General features: G+C 42.6%; 1 protein-coding gene across 4 annotated transcripts in view; it reads left to right on the top strand.

The window, feature by feature from the left end:
- lpp (LIM domain containing preferred translocation partner in lipoma) overlaps nt 1-21,804 on the top strand; it is a 201,554-nt gene that overhangs the window by 91,825 nt on the left and 87,925 nt on the right. For all 4 annotated transcript variants that reach the window (XR_013807705.1, XM_079678333.1, XM_079678334.1 and 1 more), the window contains 2 exons: nt 4,831-4,934; nt 8,061-8,183. Coding sequence is in view for 3 of the 4 variants with exons in the window: in XM_079678333.1 (XP_079534459.1) it covers nt 4,831-4,934; nt 8,061-8,183 (227 nt within the window). In the remaining variant the exon portion in view is untranslated. The remainder of the gene's footprint in view (nt 1-4,830; nt 4,935-8,060; nt 8,184-21,804) is intronic.

Raw genomic sequence — 21,804 nt, 5'->3', positions numbered from 1 at the left:
ACACACACACACACACACACACACACACACACACACACACACACACACACACACACACACACACACACACACACACACACACACACACACACACACACACACACACACACACACACACACACACACACTTTTTGTCTAACACGCTAACACAGTTCTGTACTGTTATGTTATGTTCAGTCATTGTTCTTATGTTGAACATGAATACATTTAATTAATTATGGGACGCATTTCTTCTTTCATAGCAATTTTCCTTCATACTTTCTAGCCGTGAAATAGGTCTTAAATTCTATTCAAAGTGGTCTTAAAAAGTCTTACATTTCCCTCTCTCTCCTCTCTCCTCCCTCTCCTCTCTCTCTCTCTCCTCCCCTCTCCTCTCTCCTCTCTCCTCTCCTCCCTCTCCTCTCTCCTCTCTCTCCTCTCTCCTCCCTCTCCCCTTTCTCCTCTCCTCTCTCTCCTCTCTCCTCTCTCTCTCTCTCCTCCTCCTCTCTCCCTCTTCTCCTCTCTCCTCTCTCTCCTCTCTCTCCTCTCTCTTCTCTCTCCTCCCTCTCTCCTCTCTCCTCTCTCTCCTCTATCCTCTATCCTCTCTCCTCCCTCCCTCACTCTCCTCTCTCTCCTCCCTCTCTCCTCTCTCTCCTCCCTCTCCTCTCTCTCCTCCCTCTCCTCCCTCCTCCTCTCTCTCCTCCCTCTCTCCTCTCTCTCCTCCCTCCCCCTCTCTCCTCCCTCTCCTCTCTCCTCTATCTCCTCCCTCTCCCCTCTCTCCTCCCTCTCCTCTATCTCCTCTCTCTCCTCCCTCTCCTCCCTCTCCTCTCTCTTCCCTCTCCTCTCTCTCCTCTCTCCTCCCTCTCCTCGCTCTCCTCTCTCTCCTCTCTCATCTCTCTTCCCTCTCCTCTCTCCTCTTTCCTCTCTCTCCTCCCTCTCCTCTCTCCTCCCTCTCCTCTCTCTCCTCCCTCTCCTCTCTCTTCCCTCTCCTCTCTCTTCTCCCTCTCTTCCCTCTCCTCTCTCCTCCCTCTCCTCTCTCCTCCCTCTCCCCCCTCTCCTCCCTCTCGTCTCTCTCCTCTCTCCTCCCTCTCCTCTCTCTCCTCTCTCCTCCCTCTCCTCTCTCTCCTCCCTCTCTCTCCTCCCTCCCTCTCCTCTCTCCTCTCTCTCCTCCTCTACTTAGCTCTGACATGACGAGAGGCTGTCAGCTCGGTCAGACATGCACAGTTCCCACCCTGTTTAGAGTCATTAGAACAATGGAACAGGTTGGCTGACGCAGAGGGGATAACGTTCCATGGACTGCGGCACGGACCTGTGGGTTTGACATCTTTTTCAATAAAGTCATTTGGCTGTTTACTGTCGGGAAGCCAGTGAGGGATCTAGCGCTTAGTTTGGGGGAAATGACAGAAATAACAAAACCTGTGAATGAAAGTAATCATTTCCAGTTCAGATCTTTACAGTTAAAAGATTTGACTTCCTTTTTTTGAGAAGTGTGTCCTCCAGTTATTATAGTGCTCTTTTGTGGTTGAAAGGGAAGTCACATTTGATTTGTACAGAATGTATGCCGGTAAAAGAAAGAGAAGTGGGGAGAAAGAAGCAGAAATTTCATGCAAATTGTATATATTTATTTGTATATTCCTTAAATATAACTTTTGGTCAGATTTTCACCCATTTCATCACGCAACCACCAAGGTTTGGAAAGTTCAGGCTATTTGTAATACTTTTCCTTCCTATTGGCTTATTTCTCTTCATCTCATTCTTCTCCTTTCAGACCAGTCTGTACACGTCTATGAATAACATTAACCACATTTTCATCCCCACTACTAATATTGTTTTTGATTGGGTTTTCCATAAAATGTCTGAAATAAGGCCTTTGTTTAGCACAAGCCTCAACCGAGGTGATGGGGCACATTAAAGGCATCACGCGGAGAAGGATTCTTCTCAGAAGGTGCCTTTGTTTATCACCTAACTCTTTACTTCTGCCTCTCAAAGCCGGATCATTCCTGATGTAGAAGAATTCTAAATGCTGGCTTCTGTTTCTTTTCTGACCCTGATTCAGCCAAAACATCTTCAAGGTTGAGTGCAGGCGTTTATCAAGAAAATGGTTTTGCTTGGAAGGATTACAGGAAGTACACACCGTTCTAGTCGCTTTACATGAACACATTCCCCTCCAAAATGACTGGCATGATTACAGATACTATAAGAATAAGGTCGCTGTGAGAAAGAAGCAGAAGGGTTCTTTCAGCTTCCCCCCCCTGATCCAGCGGCAAGTCTCACTTTGCACTCTTCCACCAGCAGAACCCTTCTCAATAAAACATGCATCTCTGTAGCATGTACAACTCTTGTGTTTCCTGAAATGAGAAACATGTTTGATGTTCGAGAGAAGCGTACATGAACGAAATGTTTTAATTCTCTGTAAGCCAGTAGTGAGTTATATTCTGGCAAAAATAATGTGTGCCGGAGTGGAGGGAGGGAGAGCTTTGTTGTAGAGCAGCATATTTCTGTTTCCTCTCCCAGAGGTTTAGAGGAGCTGTTACACTCTGGAGTTTTAGCGGAGGTCACAAGGTGATTATATAAACAATTATAAATATAAAAGGCCCTCAAGCACCCAGGGGGAATATTTAATGCAATGCTCACACTTTCTCAAATGTTGTAATGCTCAAGACGCAGACATGTGTCCAATTTGACCCACGCTGCATTATCTTTCTGTCTCCTTTTCTTATTTTTCTTGCTATTTTGTTGAGGCAAGTGAAACCGCGCTTCATTAATTTGGTCAGCTGCCTTGGATAAACTACATTGATGACATCAATTAGATTCTAATGAAAACAGATAAAAGCCATGGAAAGCAAATGGAATTTCTGAACAGGACTCATCAAAGTCTTAGCATTGGAACAAATTCCCATTACGTCTCATAAAAAGCCTTCAATTTGCAGAGCTCATGTCTGGGTTGGTACTTAGATGTACATGGTCAAATGATGCAGTCTTAAGTCGAGTGCCAAGAGAAGCCAAATCTGAATTTAATTTGGCACGTAGCTCCTTATCCTGTCTGAAACATGTGGTTGGATCAAATCCTTGGATTAGTGGACTTTAACTACACATTTGGCTTGTTTCTCCTTTGGCAGAACAAACACCTTGTCTAACCCATTTGTAACAACATTTACATTTACAATCTCTGCCAAAAGATACACATGCTAACTTCAGACTTTCTTAAAAATGGTCTCATATCATAATGGGAGGCGTGTGGTGCAGCGGGTTGTGCGTTGGTGTTAGGATTTGGGGCACAGGTTCAAACCCCACTGCAGTCAGCATGTCTTTGTGTCCCTGAGACACTTCACTCCAAATTGCTCCTGTGGGGATTGCCCACTGTATTGAGTATGTAAGTCGCTTTGGATAAAAGCGACTTACAAGTAACATGTAATGTAATGTAATAATGATCACTGGAATGTGGATGAGCAGGAGCTGAGAGTCACTGTTACAGTGAGCACTCTTAGATTTCAAAGAAGTGGCCCTAGTCACCATGACGGCACTCAGTGGTTTGTTGATAACTGTTTTAGAGTTAGGCGTTTTGCTCTTTTACAACCTATGTTTTTTTGGTAGATAGATAGATACTTTATTCATCCCAAATTCGCAAATTCTTATTACTAATTCTAAACCAGAAGTGAAAGCAAGAGTGAGACTAGCTCAGTACAGCTGAACGCTCACAAGTCGTTTTTAGGCGACCAAAATGACACAAATCCCACTTCCATGAGCTGATACCTGATAACTCAAAGGGCTACACTGCGGACACAAACTGGACCCAGCAGAGGTAGGATTCAATACAACACAAGGTCTACCCTCTATTTAACTCTATATGCGACCATCATTTAAAAAATACACATCAGGCTTTATTGAAGAACTTCAAACTAGTGTTTGAATACATTTATTTGGAAAGTGTTTACTGAGCAAATATATAAAAAGTGAAACTGACTTCTATACAATCAGACTTCTTGGAAACCAGTGCAGCCGCCCACTGCTGGCGGTTAGAAAGAATGCAGGTTCACTTAACTCCTACATCCACTTCACTTTATTGCCCTGAACAAGGTAATACATCACAGCCATAACATGCATTCAACTCCGTTTGAAACATCCATACAACTCACGCAAATGTTACTATTATTGGAAAATGATACAGTATGAAATGTGTTCACATATACTATTAAACATAATCAAACGTATTCTTAAACCTGCAACAAAACATTTGTTCCTCAACATGAGTGAACCCTTTTATATTTTAGGTCCTTTTAACCCATTGCTAATACAAATATATTGATTTAATGAATGAATGTAACATAACAGCATTTGTAGCTATTCTATCTTACTTTATACCGACAGATCTAATAGAAACTTGTTCTGAATTTGTTGAAACTTACACAAATAACAAAGAGCCGGGTTAATAAGTTCACAGCATCTTACGCAGTTCTCCACACATCAGCATCTGTTCATACACAGTACTTAGACAGTAACCTCAGTTAACTGTGTGATCTACAGCTTGTCAACTGTTTACTGTCCAGTCATGTCTCCTTGGTGTTACTCAAAGAGTTTATATTATTCCCATTTCTCATTTTGTTCCCTTCATCTATACCCTATATGTCGTTTTGTTTTTTCTGATGAAAAGATAGCATTTTTATTTTTTATTTCCTGTCCAGTTCATGAGATTGTAAATCAAATTATAACATTAAGTTATATTGCATAATAATTCTGTGTTTTATTATTATTTATTATATATTTGACAGTTTGAATGTAGTGTAAAAGAGGAAGTATTTAATGAGCCCTTTTTGTTTCTGCATGTGTCTTTTGTTTGTGTGTCCATCCCAGCGGACTACCCCCCCCCTCCACCTCCTGCAGAAGAGTCGACCGGTTTCTCTCCCCCTTCCGGTTCCTTCCCTCCTCCACCAGTGATGAACTCGTGCGACTATCAGGTGAGAGAACGTGTTGTTGCATTTCATTCTCTTGGTTGTGAGAAACTTTGGAAGAGTCGACGCAGAAAGCAAAGAGCCCCGAGCTCTGCACTGAGTTCATACACGAGTCCAGACAAACTGTCCGTCCATTTGAGTTCCAGCCAAGCAGCTTCAGATGCTGCCGGGGGCCACAGGAACCCAGGGACCCTCAAACATCCTGAGCTGTGAGAGTTCTATGCAGGGAGGATGGAAGGCTGACACCTATTGGTGGAGCTCATAATGCCCTCAGGCATTTGTCCTCCCGGGATCTTTGTCCTCTGCCGGCTAACTGACACCCTCAGCACTTCACCTCTGCTGTGAAATCCTCCAAGTGCTTAACATTCCTTTGTCCAATGTCCCCTCTTCAAGCCGTCTGATCTGACCGTTTTCTCATGATAAATGAATGCTTCCTTTGTTAGTTTGGAGACAGAATGTTACGTAATATAAATTAGTTACGCAGCGCATGTAAATTCACCGCTCTTCCTAAACATCAGTATACATAGACAGTATAAGCCTGCATCCTGGCAATGCACCTCTTGTGGTGTTATGACTTACGAAAGTAAGTTATAAAAGTTACACAATTATTTCTCAAAAGTACAAAGCAACGACAGTTACAGCTCCGAAAATTCAAGGGTATTTGTGAACCAATGGAATCTTATGATAAAAGCTGCTATCCCTAAACACATGAGAGTGGTCTGAGCATAGGGAAAGAGACACACGAGCAGCTGGGATTGTGATGAGGCATCAACAAAACACACTTCTTATATGAAATCTGTGCAAATGTTCAGCAAACCACTTATCCTTCCTATCTGTAAACAGAGACACTCATGCAATAATATTACGTTCTTGCTTGTGCACAGTTGACTGTGTTACTGTGAGTTTGTGCTGTTACAGATTTATTTTTTTCTGTAAATTCAACATGAATCAGTCGCATCTGGCCCAGGATCAATTAAAGACCTCCATCTGGTTCTCATAGTTCTGTGGCTATTTGTATTTAATATTTACAGGGCTACTGGCTACTGAACACAACCAACTATTATGCTAGAAAAACATATGAACTTTTTATAGATGATTAAATTCACTGGCTTTAAAAACAACAACTGTCCAGGGCTAACTGTAGACTCATCTTAGTATTAGTCATACATTATGATTGAGCAATCTCACTCACACACACACACACACACACACACACACACACACACACACACACACACACACACACACACACACACACACACACACACACACACACACACACACACACACACACACACACACACACACACACACACACACACACACACACACACACACACACACACACACACACACACACACACACACACACACACACACACACACACACACACACACACACACACACACACACATACATACATACATACATACATACATACATACATACATACATACATACATACATACATACATACATACATACATACATACATACATACATACATACATACATACATACATACATACACACCACTCCCACATTCTAAGCAGTATTGACATAAGAAGTCAAAGATATCTGAGGCCTGAAAATACATAAGAAATACAGTGTTAAATTAGTTTGAAAGGTTCTTTATGCTTTTTATCTGTACGTATTTGCCTCCTGTAACATTGGCTGTAGAATCAAACTGGCCATGCAGCTTAATTCCTTAATACACTGCTGGTATCTTAATTATGTGTGTTTAAGCCAGAGCAGAACCCTTCCACTGCAGGCGTTGTTCAGAAAAAAAAGGGATAGATATCATTCAAAATGTCTTTGTATCTTTTTCTCTGTGCCTCAGCAATGATATACACTGAGTGAATAAATCAGTGATTTCAATGTTATTTCCTCAGAAGGAGGCAGCAGTAGTCTGTCGTGTTTATCACCCTGACTGAGAGATGTCTGGAGATGACATGTTAACTCTGAACCCTTTATCAGGAGAGAGGAAACAAAAGCAGCTCCTTCTCATCGTGGCTGTTGTCCACATTATGAAGCCATACACGGCACATTCTAGCGCATCATAAAGACTGCAATGTTTCCTTTCATCCTCTTCGTTATCCCTGTTAGATAAGTTTGCCTATTTTTTCTTTTGTTGATTTCAGACAAGCCATTAGTGTTTTGCTTTGTTTACCCCCGCTCATGATTGCCTTAGATGTTTTCCAGCAGCAGCTCTGCTCCAAATGGAGGCAAGCCCTGTAATGCCTGTAATAGATTGTGACAGGTAATCCAAACACATAACATTAGAATAAGAAGCAGTCACTGATCCAGCCAACTCAAAAAGCCCCCGCAGGCAATTGCAAGAAGTATTCTTACAGTTGCAGCATAGTTCAGAAGACTACAAATATTTCTGTCATTCCATAGAGAAATTCCCGAGGATTTAGTTGAAACTCCAGTGTCACTAACGGTCAAATCATTTTTAGCTACTTTCCAGATTATTCTACAACAGTTTTGTTATATTTTGTGTATTTTATTCCATGTTGAAGTTGTGTTTTGGTTGAGGTGAAACTGAAAGGATGTAGATAAGTAAATGAGTGAGGTCTCAGACTGCTGAGCAGATACTCTGACTGACGCTTCCTCTGATAAAAAAAAATCAGAACCATTCTTATCATCTTTTATGTGGTACATGTTTAAAATATGGAAATAGACTTTAATTCTAAAAGAAGAAAATTACCTTTTTGTTTGAGATACTGCCTGATGTGATTTTGATGAATAATGCATGAAGAATGAACTACTGTAAATCCAAGCGTGCTGAAAAGTAGGAGGTGAAGAGTGCACCGCTTTATGAAAGTTGTCTTACAGACAATACATTGCTTCTTAGTTCTCACTGCGTTTCTCTTAGAGGGAAGTCTCTGCTATTGATGTGTGGCTTTCAAAAGGATTGTCTCGGGTCAAGGTGAGAATGAACTCAGAAACTCAAATCCAAAGTGTAGGAAGGGAGAGAATGTCTCGGAGCAGAGTCAGAATTACTCGTCATTGATGATTATTTCCACTTAACTTCTGACTGCAGCTAGACAAAGACATAACTTTGTGTTGTTACAGGCTCTTTGCTAAGTTGGCTGCTCACTGTTCTGAACTTACATGTCTGCCCACAGGTGAAAGGACCAGAGAAGACCCTGCAGGAGAGACGCTCCAGCCTGGACGCGGAGATCGACTCCCTCACCAGCATCCTGGCAGACCTGGAGAGCAGCTCGCCCTACAAGCCCCGGGTCGCTCAGGTGTGAGCCAACACACTTTTACACCATGCAAATCAGAAACTGTATTTGAGAAGTTGATGTACTCACTGTGACGTCAACAGGCCAGTTTGTTGCTTCTTTTTTTTTTTAGCAACAAGCGACCATATATCCATAAGAGGATTGTGAGGCCTGGTACTGTTAGCATGATAATGCTAGGTTAGCAGCTAAGGCTTTTGCTAGCTATCTAGTTTGGTAAGCAGCATGCACTGGGGTGTATGGAGAGCGACTCAGAGCCAGCCCGCAGTGGCCACTCAATGAACTGCAGTAGAGCTCCCCCCAAATAGTCGACTAAACCAACTCAACTGGTGGGTCGCGGACCCGTTTCAAGTGGGTCGCGGATGTGAGTGAAGAAAAAAAAATTGAAATTTCTTTTGGGAATTTTTTCGTCTTTTTTCTTTTGGTAAAAAAAGTCAAACTTTTATTTTGAAGGCCCGATTTTCTGACGCTGTGCATGCAGTAGGCGTTGGACTGGAAGTACCGGAGACCATAAACGGCTTTGAAAACTTCTTTCACGTAGTGATCATCCACTCAATAAAACATCTTTGCTGATGTTTTTTCGAGTCTTCTGGCCAATCAGAATCAAGATTGTTGCCGGAAGTCCCCACGGAGAATAACTTTGCAGTAGAACTACTCTTTATACATCCATGGGTACAACTTCAGATAAAAATGAACACATAATGAAATATGACCCCCGGTTTGATGATTGACAGGTCACAGAACAATGGAGGCTATCTACCCTTACCCACAATTTAAAGTAATTCACACAGACTATCTCCTCTTTACTCTTCTCTCTGTTAGGAGCAGCAAGTTCAGCTGTCAAAAGAAAGTGAAAAACAAACAATGGCATAAAATATTATTAATATTTCGGGTTGTAATACATTTATTTATTTTCTTCTCAAAGTGTACCAGAATGCGTAGTTTATGTTAGTATTTCTAAAAATCTCCTGGGGGAGAATCCCCCCAGACCCCCCTTCTGGGTTTCTAGCATGTGTGCCTTTTTATATAGTTCAGCTTTGATTCCATCATCTCATTTAAACCTTCTTTAAAAGCATGATTTTGTCCTGTGAAGGGATATAAGGGATATATGCACTGTACTTCACTTTAATTAATATTGTATGTTGAAAAGCATATATAATACTGCACGATTTTTTGTTGAATAGATTTGAGTGCTTAAAAATGTTATTGACCTAGTAAAAAGTGGGTCCCGAGGCCTGATCAGTTGAGAGCCACTGGACTAAACGTTAGTTGGCTGAAAAAGCCTCATCCGAGCAAAGTTTTTCACTAGACTATTAGTCGAGTTAGTGGGGGGGGGGGGGGGGGAAATTGTAAAGAGAACTCAATCTGGGTGCTGCGTGTGCTTTGCCACGTCAGCTGGAAAACCCCTACAACTTCATTCAGAGCTGTGCCTGGTCAGTACAGGTGTTTTACATCGTTCTACTGGTCCTTTTGTGAGAGTACAGAGAATTCTTCTAAATCCATGACACCTATGGGAGGGATAATACTCTCAGCTCACCCAGAAAGTACACATTGGTTGGATTTTGTTTGTGGATTCAAACGAAATGATTAACCGTAGCAAAGCAGGCTACTGGAGCAAACAGACCGTAAGTTGCATCTTTTAAACATGTTTTGCACTAGTGTCAAAATGAGTCTTGACCTAAATCATTAGTTGATATTAAATGATATTAAGAGCAACTTCAAAAAATCAAAGCCTTGGGCAGTCTAAATCGTTTGACATACAATAAATGTAGGACAGGCAGATAAAAAAAACAAACCACTTGTGTTTGGAGTTGGAAGGCTCGGAGGTTTTATAACATGCAGATCATATCTCTAGTGAAATGTTCGAGTAATAATGTAATACCTGAAAGGTTGTTCTCTGGGAGGGCATCGCTAGTGTACTTTAAATATTCTTATTTTCCAGCTTTTATTCTGCGGCTCATTTACTGTTTAGTTACCATGTCTACATGTTGTCTGTTTCATTTGTTTATGAAATGATGCATACGTAAGACTGAAGACAGGGTTAGGATGATCAATTATTGACAGAGTTTTTCATTTAGCTACAGAGGAGGGTTTGTGCCCTCATACATGTACATATTTAAATCCCTATTATGTCAGTCTGACCTTCATCTTTTTTAAAGTATTTTCTATCTGCTTCAGTAGCACTTTTTTTTCTTTAAGTTTTGTTAAGTCATAGTTTGATATGTAATATATTTTAGTTTTCTTCCCAGAGAAGATTGGTAAAGTCTCACATATGTATGGTTAATATGTAGCCAGAACCAACAGCCGGAAAAACTGCTTTTATAGCACTTTTTGAATATTTCATAGATGTCATTCCAAAATATCTGGACATATCAAAAGTGACAGTAAACTGTCTTTTAAAAAAATTCCAGAGATTTACTCAAGAATAAAATGGAAGTAATGAACAAATATTGATAAAGACAGTAACCCCTCCTACCCTGGACACCACCAACAGGATCAAAACCTCTCTCCACCTGAACAGTTTCTTCCCCTCCCCTGCCGGCCTCATTAAGGGCCCGGGGTCCCCCCTCCCGACCCTCAGCCCCTCTATAGACTTTCTGCATTTCACACAATGTAAAGGATATCTTGTTCATCCTAATGCTGTCGGTCCTGCACATCCCTCTGAACTCTGCACATTGTAACTGCACATATTTTATTCCTATTTATTTTCTCTACGGTATACCTATATTTCAACCATATTCAATGTAAATATTGCTATATTTTAAATGTTATTATAGTTTTCTTAAAAAGTTTTTTATAAGTGTTTTCATTTTTGTTTTATTTGTATGTATGTTTATGTCTGCACCAAAAACACCAAGATAAATTCCTCGTATTTGTTAATCTACCTGGCAATAAACCTGTTTCTCATTCTGATTCTGAACAATGCCTACAAAGAAATCATAAAAGGGCAACTTAGAGTGCAGTATAGATGAATGAATAGGAACAGATTGATACTTGTATAGCCCATTTGTGCATAAACGCTTATTTTCACACTAGTTGAGGACACAGATTAGATTTTTAGATGTGCAAAATGACACTTGAAACACAGTACTTTGGGGGAAGTGTGCAGCATGACATGGACAGAGTGGTTCCCTCCTTTAGTCTAGTGACTCCAGGCACCCTGGTCAGAGGGAGTGAAATGGGTGCACCACACACAGAGAAGAAATGATTGCACCACACAGTGGAAACATAACAGATACACAGTGGAAAGAAATGAACCATGTGGTTCTGAAATGATACACATTGGAGACAAGAAGGTGAAATATGCCGTTGTGATTCCTTTGCTTAGTGTTGTGGTGGGTCCCTGTGTTGATGGGTGCCGGTGTTAAATGTCAAACTGTAATAACATAAGATTATGTGCCCGTAAATATAGTGAAATGTCTTTCTGACCAACCAAACAGACGTTTAACAGTTTTTGGTAGAATTCAGATGTATTATAATGTTGGTAGTGTGCATAGAGCAGCTACTGTGCAGAGAGAACTGCTCAGGGTCAGGAGCACTGATGCTTCTGCTGCTCTGTTGTCACAGTTTGATGCATTCACTGATCCAAACTAACTGGAAACATGGGAAACCAGAGAGACTGTTCAAAGTTACCAAAGTCCACCCACCCTCACCTTTTAATGCTCACTACTCAACACCTCCGTTTTGTTCATTTCATTTGTGTAAAAACAAAAAGGCTCTGTTTTACAGGGGGCTATGCCACTAACTGTTTCTTAGGGAAACCAATAAATAGTCCGGCACTCAATACATTTTCCTGGTCACACTTCTGTGTGTTGGTAGTCGTGTTTCCAGTCAATTTTGATGAAACCTGAAATGTGATATTTCACTGGTTTGGAGGGAATACACTTTGCGGTGCAGGGTGTATTTTTGTCATGGTTGTAATCTGATAGTAAATCAAGTAAATGAAACCAACATTGGTTATCCAAGAAGAGTCAAAGGAGGGACCTCAAACATTTGCCCATGTTTCATGCTCTCCGAAAACAAAGACAGACCTATGTAATGATTCTGATTCACGAGCAAATGCCTTCGACAATAAAATGAACTCTATTTTGAGTCTCTAGTACTGTTATAAAGAGTAAACTTCGTATTATAACCAATATAATTATAGAATATTAAGGCATCTGTAATCATTTCATTTGTTTTCTTAATTTGATGAGAACGTAATACACACATACCCAAGTATACATTGCACAAAAGTTGCATATTCACATGGCACAGAGTTACAAACACTTTTTATGATGTTAGACTAGCAGCTGCTGAAACACATGCCATCTTTTCCTTAAATAAAATATAGTATAAGTGCACACCTTTGTTGGGTCAAAAACGTGCAGTATACGTCTGAAAGCTTTTGTCAACACAACTTGAAAAATTGATGTGCACCTGTACAGCTGGGTGAAAGCCCATCCTGCAAACAGTCACACTGACTAATGTATGGTGTCGTGGTGCTTTTACCTGCCAGGGTCAGGCACAGCGCCTTTATTTTTAACACAACCTGCGGCAACTTTCTGAGGTGCGGGCGAGAGGCCACACCACCTGTGTCTCAGCAGAGTACACATACATGCCATGTCATGTATAAATCATGAAATGTTATGTATCAGACATTTTGTTGACTTAACCCTGTTTCTGCAGTCTATAAGGCAGCATCTGTGCGCTGCCATGATGCCCTTTCACTGTCCCTGTGTGGGAGAGAGCTTTTTTGCACAGGGAGAGAGTTGTTTTCCATTTGAGATGCTTCTATTACAAGCAACACACACACACACACACACACACACACACACACACACACACACACACACACACACACACACACACACACACACACACACACACACACACACACACACACACACACACACACACACACACACACACACACACACACACACACACACACACACACACACACACACACACACACACACACACACACAGTTTCTCTCTTCTCAGCTGATGCTGATTCTAGCTGATTAACTCAGGTTGACCTCTTCCCCTCCCCAGCTGCTCCTGTCAGCCGTGCTCTGCTCTCTCAAAGCTTTCTTCTCCTCCTCACCACAGTCTGTGTTATGGCTCAGGTTTCCAGCATTGTCCCAACTGCTGCACAGGAGTCTTCTGCATGTATAAGCAAAGAGCAACAACTTATCTCGATTTACAGCTTTCTGCATGCAATCAATTACAGCCAGCTCTCCAAAATCAATAAGCCACTCTGCACGGGAAAAGTCTCCCCCCCGACGTTACATTTGGAATCATCAGGGGGACCTTATGTGCACCCACCTCCCAGATGAAATTGCAGTGGACGTTGCTGCTCATTCATAAAAATCTAAGCAGCATTTCTGCAGACATTCAGCCGGCACTGATTCTTCACAGACATCAAAACAATTTTGTTTGCTTTAGTTGGTATTCTCTGTGGCATAACAGTGGGTAATGAAATGTGATCATTATATAATTCCCATTTGTTCTCTTTCCACTTCTATCTTAGACGCCATTTGTTACTTGACACAGTTATCTGAGTTTGTGTTACAGTTTGTTTGCTTCATCCTGCGATAGCAAAAATGAAGCCAGCCTTGATTAGAAAGACAATGCTCTTTGTTCTGAGAGCTCTGTTTTTTCTCTTGTCATACCAGATATAAATCCAACATGCCTGAATCTGAGTGGGCAGGATGTCATGAATTTGATTAGACATTTGTTTGTGTTTTCACTTCGGCTCATTTACACTACATAGGTCTATGCTTTTGTAGCTTCAATCATGACGCAGTCCCATTCCCATTTCTCCAGGCGATTTATTCAGTGTGTTAATTACATTTATTACCAGCTGACTTCTTTACTTTACACATCTGGAGGTGTTTTAGCAACATGTTTCAGCCGTGAGAAAGACAGAAGCTTAGCACCTGCAGCAGCACATGCAATATTACTGATGTTATTTATTTTACATTACATTATATTGTTATAAGGTTTGTTTGAGTAGAATTAAGTAAATTAGAAGGTGTAAGTGATATTAAAGAAGTATCATATGAATAATTGAATTACGGGGATGTATTTGTTCCACTGTTCAATGAGAGTCATCACAAAACAGAGCATACACCTTATTTTGTATCCCTACCAATATAAATGAGTGGAAAAAAAATATGAAAGTATGGGTTGAACACAAATCATCTTTACTGATTACTCCACAAGAGAGGATCAGCTGAGTGATCACCTGGTGAACTCAGGTTGGCTCTGATCCATATATTTGTGTCCCTTTATGAAATGCTTAAAGAGCAACTTCCAGGTTAAAGACACCTGTGAATAAATGTGTAGGAAAATGATGAATACACTAGATTTAAAAAAAGATATACAGAAATATACACTACAGTGACATCTGGCGTCGTTTTTGTAAGAAATGTTCACTTCCGCATAAAAAAGCCTCGGCACATGACCTCCCGCGTGTGACGTAACACGGGGGAAAGAAGGGGGAGAGCGGCCGGTGTAACGTATTAATAAACATGGATCCCAATGCTAGTTTCGACACAGAAGACACAGAAGAAGTTGAACATGAATATTCGAATGCATATGACGGACCACAACCTTATAATTATGAGCCTGCTAGGCGTCCAAGAGACCAGGAGCAGCCAAGGATTAGAAGAAATAACGGCCATCGGAGAGAAATTGAGCTGTGGTGTGAGGAGAACCAGTGGAGAACTGGGCCGCTATCTTGGTGAGTGACCTGCGTTAGCTACAGAATGTTAGCTAACGTCACATCACAACATTGTGAAGTTAGCTATCATATATCAGGCTATAACTAACGTAGCATTGATAATATAGTAACGTTACTGGCAGGACTGTTGACACTGATCCATAACAGAAACTAATGCGCAAGTATCAGCCGTATCTCGCGTTACCTAATAATGCAACTCCACACTACGGTGCTGTGTACCGGAGGAGAGACGCGAGATACGGCTGATACTTGACGATCTGGCGGAGAAAGGTTGTGGAGCCTCCGTTGATATGCCGTTGTAAATGGCTTGATGGAAAGCAGGTGTGTAGTCGGGGAGGGTGCACAGCTGATTGCAGCAGGTGAGTGGAGGTTGAGCCGGGAGCCAGGAGTGACAGCCACCACACACACACAAACAACACAGACAGGGGGAAACCAACAAGCACAAAGGAGACGGCTGGAGCAGTACAGCCACCACAGCGTTACCTAATGCAACTCAACACTACGTCTTACGATGCCGTGTACCGTAGGGGAGAGAAAGAGAGCAGCGAAGGGGGGGGGAGAGAGAAGTAATACGGTTTCCTGATAAAGCTGTGGAGAGTATGTGCTGCAGGGAGGTGGATGCACAACGCACCCAGGAACGAACGCTAGCTCCGGTCCTTTTTACTGTGGACTCGATGTCCTGACAGGCTGGTATTTGTGCAACCTGCACAAACACAATACTGCACCATGATTACAAATGGTGAAATACAATGTAAAACTACCGAAAAATACCAGCTCACTAAAACAAAACCGCTCAACTCAACGCAACTACTAACTAAACCCGCGGTCAGAGAGCGGAGATGTTTACCCTTTGTGATGTAATATGACGCGTTTGACGTATGACCTTAAAAAAAAGCCGTTTTTAAGAGCAGAGCTCAAAATTGCTCCCTTCCCTCTGAATTCCTGCCCTTATGTCTCGTAAAACATATCAAATCCTACATTCACTTTTTTAATTGTAATTTTCAAGCAAGTTTAAGCATAAATGTAGAAAAAAAAAAAACCCTGCAAGATGCTCTTTAAGATCCCCTTCTAAGATTTGAATAAGGCTTCCTGTCGTCAGCCTGTTGATTGGAGGAAACAACAGAGCATGTTCATGCTGAATCCTGCTCCACTGCAGTCTGCGCCCAACCAGCCCATTAATGGCACATTTCCACTGCAGCGGGGTAGCTCCATTTAAGCGTCCCTAATCGTCCTCGCTCAGGCCTCGGACTGCCTCGCTGGCCGTCCGAGGCCGTGGCGCATTTCCATTACAGTTTAGGACCTGGGGTAGCAACGCAGTGTAGGCGGGGTGATCGGCTTTTTGGCTGGCTTTTTGGGCGGAGCGACGCTGGGTAAAACTGCAGTGGCGTCATCTTCAATGCGACAACTCACAAAACACACACAACAATGGAGGATGTGGAAGCGATCGTTTACTTGTTTCTTGGTGCAAAATGCTGCAAGCTTGCTTCTAGATATATATGCGACGCTAGGGATGATCTTCTATCTTCTACGTCACTAGTTCAGCCCTGGCCCTGGCCTGATAGAACCACGATTCTTAGGGGCTGAAAAAGAGGGAAAAAGTACCCGCTAGCTGGTGCTACGTTATATGGAAAGGCCTCCAAAAACTGGCCTGGCCGCTTGAGGACGATTTAAGGATGCTTAAACGGGGCTACCCGCTGCATTGGAAATGCGCCATAACACGCAGCGCAGCCTGTTTGAGCACATCACATCTGTAGGGGTGGGGCTAACAAGGAGCCAGATGAGAGTCATAATAACCCTCTCATCAGGAGCCGAGCAGCAGCAGGCACTGACCTCTCATCACACCCAGCTCTGTGGACTCTAATAATAATAATACATTGTATTTATAAAGCACCTTTCATTGCTAACGGCAATCCCAAAGTGCTACAGGAGGCGTAAGAAACAAATAATTAGAGCCTTTTTTTTAAAGAAAGGTTTTTAGGCCTTTCTTAAAGGCTTCAGTGGTCTGTGGGGTCCTCAGGTGGTCTGGGAGGGAATTCCACAGGTGAGGAGCAGCTGCACAGAAAGCCCGATCCCCCATTGTGTGGAGTTTGGTCCTGGGGGGGCGAAGCAGATGGTTTGTTGTGGAATGGAGGTTGCATGGGCACTGTTCTGTACGTATTGGAGTTTCTGAAGGCTCCTGCCAGGAATCCCGATGAGGAGAGCGTTACAATATTCAAGCCTTGATGAAACGAAGGCATGGACCAGTTGTTCAGCATCTGACAGGGAGAGTGTAGGACGGAGTTTTGCAATGTTCCTGAGGTGGTAGAAGGAGGTTCTGCACAGGTGTTTGATGTGGGTGTCAAAGGTCAGATGTCAGTCAAATCTTACACCCAGGCTGGTAACTGATGTGGAGAGGGGTATGTTTTGGCCAGAAAAGGTGATGTGGGTTATGGGGGATGACTGGACCTGGTTTGGTGTGCCAACTAAAATAGCCTCTGTTTTGGAGCTATTTAGCTGCAGGAAGTTTTCTCGCATCCAAGCCTTTATCTTCTCAATGCAGGTGTTAAGGGATGTTGATGGTGACAGTGAGGATGCATGTGGGATAGGGTCTGTCTTTATATATAGTTGGGTGTCATCAGCGTAGCAATGGAATGATATTCCATGCTGGCTGATGACCCAGCCAAGGGGCAGAGTGTACAGGGTGAACAGAGTGAACCCGAGGACCGACCCTTGAGGGACACCACGGGTGACAGGGTGTGTCTGGGACCTCGCTCCTCCCAAGGAGACGTACTCTGTTCTTCCAGAAAGGTAGGACTGGAACCAGCTCAGGGCGGAGTCAGAGAGTCCGATGGTGTATTGGAGGCGCTGAAGGAGGATGTTATGGCCGACAATGTTGAGTGCTGCAGTCAGATCCAGGAGGATGAGGAGAGATGGGGATCCAGGTTCAGCCGACATGAGCAGGTCATTTGTGACCCTGACCAGAGCTGTTTCAGTGCTGTGGGTGGAACGGAAACCAGACTGGAATTTCTCAAAGAGGCCGTTTAGTTGGAGATGGTCGTGTAGCTGGGTGGCAACTACTTTTTCTAGCACCTTGGCTAGAAATGGGAGGTTGGAGATGGGCCTGTAGTTACCAAGGACGTCTGGGTCTAGGTTTTTTTTTTTGAGAAGGGGTCTGATGACGGCAGTTTTAAGAGCAGATGGAACATGACCAGCCTTGAGGGAGCTGTTGATGACGTCGGTGATCATGGGACTGATAGCAGAGATGTTGGATTTGACAAGGGCTGTGGGTAGAGGGTCTAGTGTGCAGGTGGAGGGTTTCATCTTGCAGGTGATGTCCTCAACCTCTTGCTGAGAGATCTCCGTGAAGCAGCAGAGCGGTTGGAAAGTCCCAGGCTGTTGGTTAACACTAGGGACAGACACAGCACAGGGGGTGGAGAGATAAGAGCGAATAGTGGCAACTTTTGTCCTGAAGAAAGCAACAAAGTTATTGCACTGCTCTTCTGTAGTGTCGATGTGTGAGGGAGTTGGTGGCTTGAGGAGATGATCAATAGTGGAGAAAAGCTGCTTGGAGTTTCCAGGATTTTTACTGATGATGTCGGAGTAGAACTGTAACCGTGCTTTTTTGAGTCACTTTGAATAGGTTTTTTGATGATCCTCATAGTAGGGCTGTGCAATTTAATCGATCCTGCGATATATATCGATATTTTGTTTCCCGAGAAAGTATCGATATTTCAGCCGCGGGTATCGATACATTAACTCCTATTCAAATCCCCCGTGTTCCGCATGGCACTCTGCTCGCTGCCCATTCCCCCCCGTTCGCTTTGCATGAAGAGCGGTTACGTCAGCCAGCCGAGCCGCTAGTGTCGCTGTAGAGCATTTCTAGATACACAGACGCCGGTGTCTTCTTCTCGCAGTGAGTGCGAAGCGGTTCAGGAGAATGGCGGCAAACATTAACCACACTGGAGAGGGTCTTCTCTACCGCCGGCGATATCGGCCCAATCCCAAACCACTCCCTCGACGGAGTGAACTCCGTCTGTAGCCACACTCGCAGCTCAACGAGGCTCCCTCCTGTCAGATGGAGGGAGTAAATACAGCAGCAAGCTTTGGGACGGCTTCCCCTCTCTCAGGCAGAAACAGGAAATGCCGTAACTGTATGTAACAACGGTTTCAAATCAGCATCTCTTAGACAAAAAGTTTAAATTAATAACTCAAATAAAACTCCTAACATCTTTCATTGTGTTTCAAAGCTCTTTTAGTTTTAAACCTGATGTTTATAAGCTTCTTAGTTTTTGCAACGGTCTGTAAATATACACAACTTTATAATAAAATGCACACATTTACCTTTTTCTAGACTAAACACAGGTATGATCCTAAGTTAAAACATATGAGGTTATCATGAGGTTGTTAACATCGCAGTTTATCAGTGGATGTTTGCTGGAACTACTTGTTAACAGCTTGACAGCAGCGGACACACACAGCGCGACTCCAGTCAGGTAGAGACCGGTCTCAAGTCAGCACCGCTGCAGACTCGCTGTTTGAGGGCTTGATAGCCCACTCCCCCTCCACACCGCTCCACACTCGTAGGCGGACCCTCCGCGTCTACGCGCAAACGGAGGGGTAGGGTGTAGGGGGGGGTTTGGGAATGGGCCATCGTCACTGCTCAGAGAAGTGCACTTCTCCCAGAACACGTTGATCAGATTATATTCCTGAACAAAAATCTGAAGACAATGTAGATGCAGTTATATAGAGAGGAGCCTTTCTGTTTAGTGTTTTTGGCTTAAATGTTACTCCTTTGGACTTGAATTATTGGCAGGTACATTTTACATTAACTGTTGTTCTTAGTGACTTGAATTATTGGCTACCTCATATTCTGTGTTAAGCTAAAAATGCTGTAAAAGAATCTGTTCAGAACAGGCCACCTGCTGCACCTATTAATTGTCCATTGTGATACTGCACTTTATGTACTTACGTTTCAAAGGCTTGTAAGCTACAGTTGGCACTGTTTCAATAAATGAAACAAATTTTCTCACCACATCTTTTGAGTCATTTTGTCCAGCATTTGCAAGCTGTAGACTCTCTGTCTAGTCAGAGCCATATATTGTGTAATTGATGCTTTCAGTTTTCAGTTGAATTAATTCAATCCAAGTCAATGGAACACTCACAAGATGTCACCAAAATCACACTGTCCCTTTAAAATCTTTCAGAAAATGATGTAAGTGTATCGAATTATATTGAATCGTATCGAATCGTATCGTTGGCTGAATATCGTGATATATATCGTATCGTGAGCTCAATATCATGTATCGTATCGTATCGTAACTCTGAAGTGAACCAGGGGGCTGAGCGTGAGAAGCTGACTGTTCGCGTTTTCAGTGGGGCGTGGAGATCCAGGACAGTACTCAGGGTTTTATTGTAGAATTCCACTGATTCACTCACTGTTGTGAAATGTACAGGAGGGGGGATTTGCTGCAGGTCCAAAGTCATAATGTCTGTGTCTAGAAGTCAAACACATCCCCAGCCCTCCTGCCCATCAACATGTGCCCTTTATATTGTACATTGTGATTAATCATTAATAACCTCTTAAGCCCCAAGCCTGTTTTTCAGGTTTCAGGCTCGAAAATGACATTCCCAGAACAAATGACAATATCTTCCCTTCTAAAAAGGTTAAATTAATAATATTTTTTCTCAAAGTAATGATAAACCTGTGAGTTGGATGTAGAAAAGTCAGAATCAATATAGATGTTTTTTATTTTAAAGAAAATTCAGATTGAACATGGTAAAAAACTGTAAATTATAGTGTCCGTCCAAAAAATATGTTGTACTAGTGAAAACCAGTGGTATAGTGGGCGTTGGACGCGGGGGTACGCCGTACCCCCACTTATTTGGAGCATGATTTTTTTTTTAATAGTTAATATTTAAAAAAAATGTATAATACATATAAATCCATTGCCAGTGTTATCAGTTGGAAGTGTGTATTTGTTGTAATAATGACAAAAACATAATACATTTTACAGTAATTATAATACAAAATAAAAACGATTTCCTTAAAGAATTATGATTCGTGATCACGCTCGTGACCCCGCGGCGGTGTGTTCATGACACACCCGGCGAGCCAGCTTGCCGCCCGCCGATTTTGCGGCAGCTCTTTCCCTCAAGAACGCTAACGAAAAAGCTCTATAATGGAAGGAAACATTTTTTTACTTGACTTCTTTTCTAAAAAGAATATAATTCACAAGAAGGAGGCTAGCAGCACCGAAGCTACAAGTGAAGCTGCTACTAGCACTACATCATCAGAAGATCCGCCTAAAGACGTGGATAATGCTAGCACTAATGTTAACGTTAGCAGCGCTAGCAACGTTCCCCTGGCTAGCTCAAGCTCACCTTTCCCAGAGCCAGAGGTATGGAAGGAGGAGATGTGGCGGAGGAAACAAGAGGAATACCAGTGGATAGACGGCAAAGCTGGGAAACTGGGCTGCAAAGTATGTTCATCCATTTAGAATTCATCAGTCTTCAAAACGCAAGGTGTGTGTGTGTGTGTGTGTGTGTGTGTGTGTGTGTGTGTGTGTGTGTGTGTGTGTGTGTGTGTGTGTGTGTGTGTGTGTGTGTGTGTGTGTGTGTGTGTGTGTGTGTGTGTGTGTGTGTGTGTGTGTGTGTGTGTGTGTGTGTGTGTGTGTGTGTGTGTGTGTGTGTGTGTGTGTGTGTGTGTGAGAGAGAAAAGCAGCGCTGTCTGCTTATTTGCAATGTAGGCTAGGCCGGATTATAATCAGAATAATTTCAAGTCCAGATTCAATGTTGTTTGCATAAGTAGGCTATATTTTTAGTTTCATTTATTTAATAAGTTAATTTCAGGACAACTTTGGGAATTGTGTTTGTTTGTTATGAGTTTTAAATAGATTGAGAGAGAGAGAGAGAGAGAGG

Source organism: Notothenia rossii, assembly GCF_949606895.1.
Source record: "Notothenia rossii genome assembly, chromosome: 1".
Classification (NCBI taxonomy): domain Eukaryota; kingdom Metazoa; phylum Chordata; class Actinopteri; order Perciformes; family Nototheniidae; genus Notothenia; species Notothenia rossii.
Note: the sequence above shows the minus strand (reverse complement) of the source record. Positions and strands in the feature narration are given on the sequence as shown.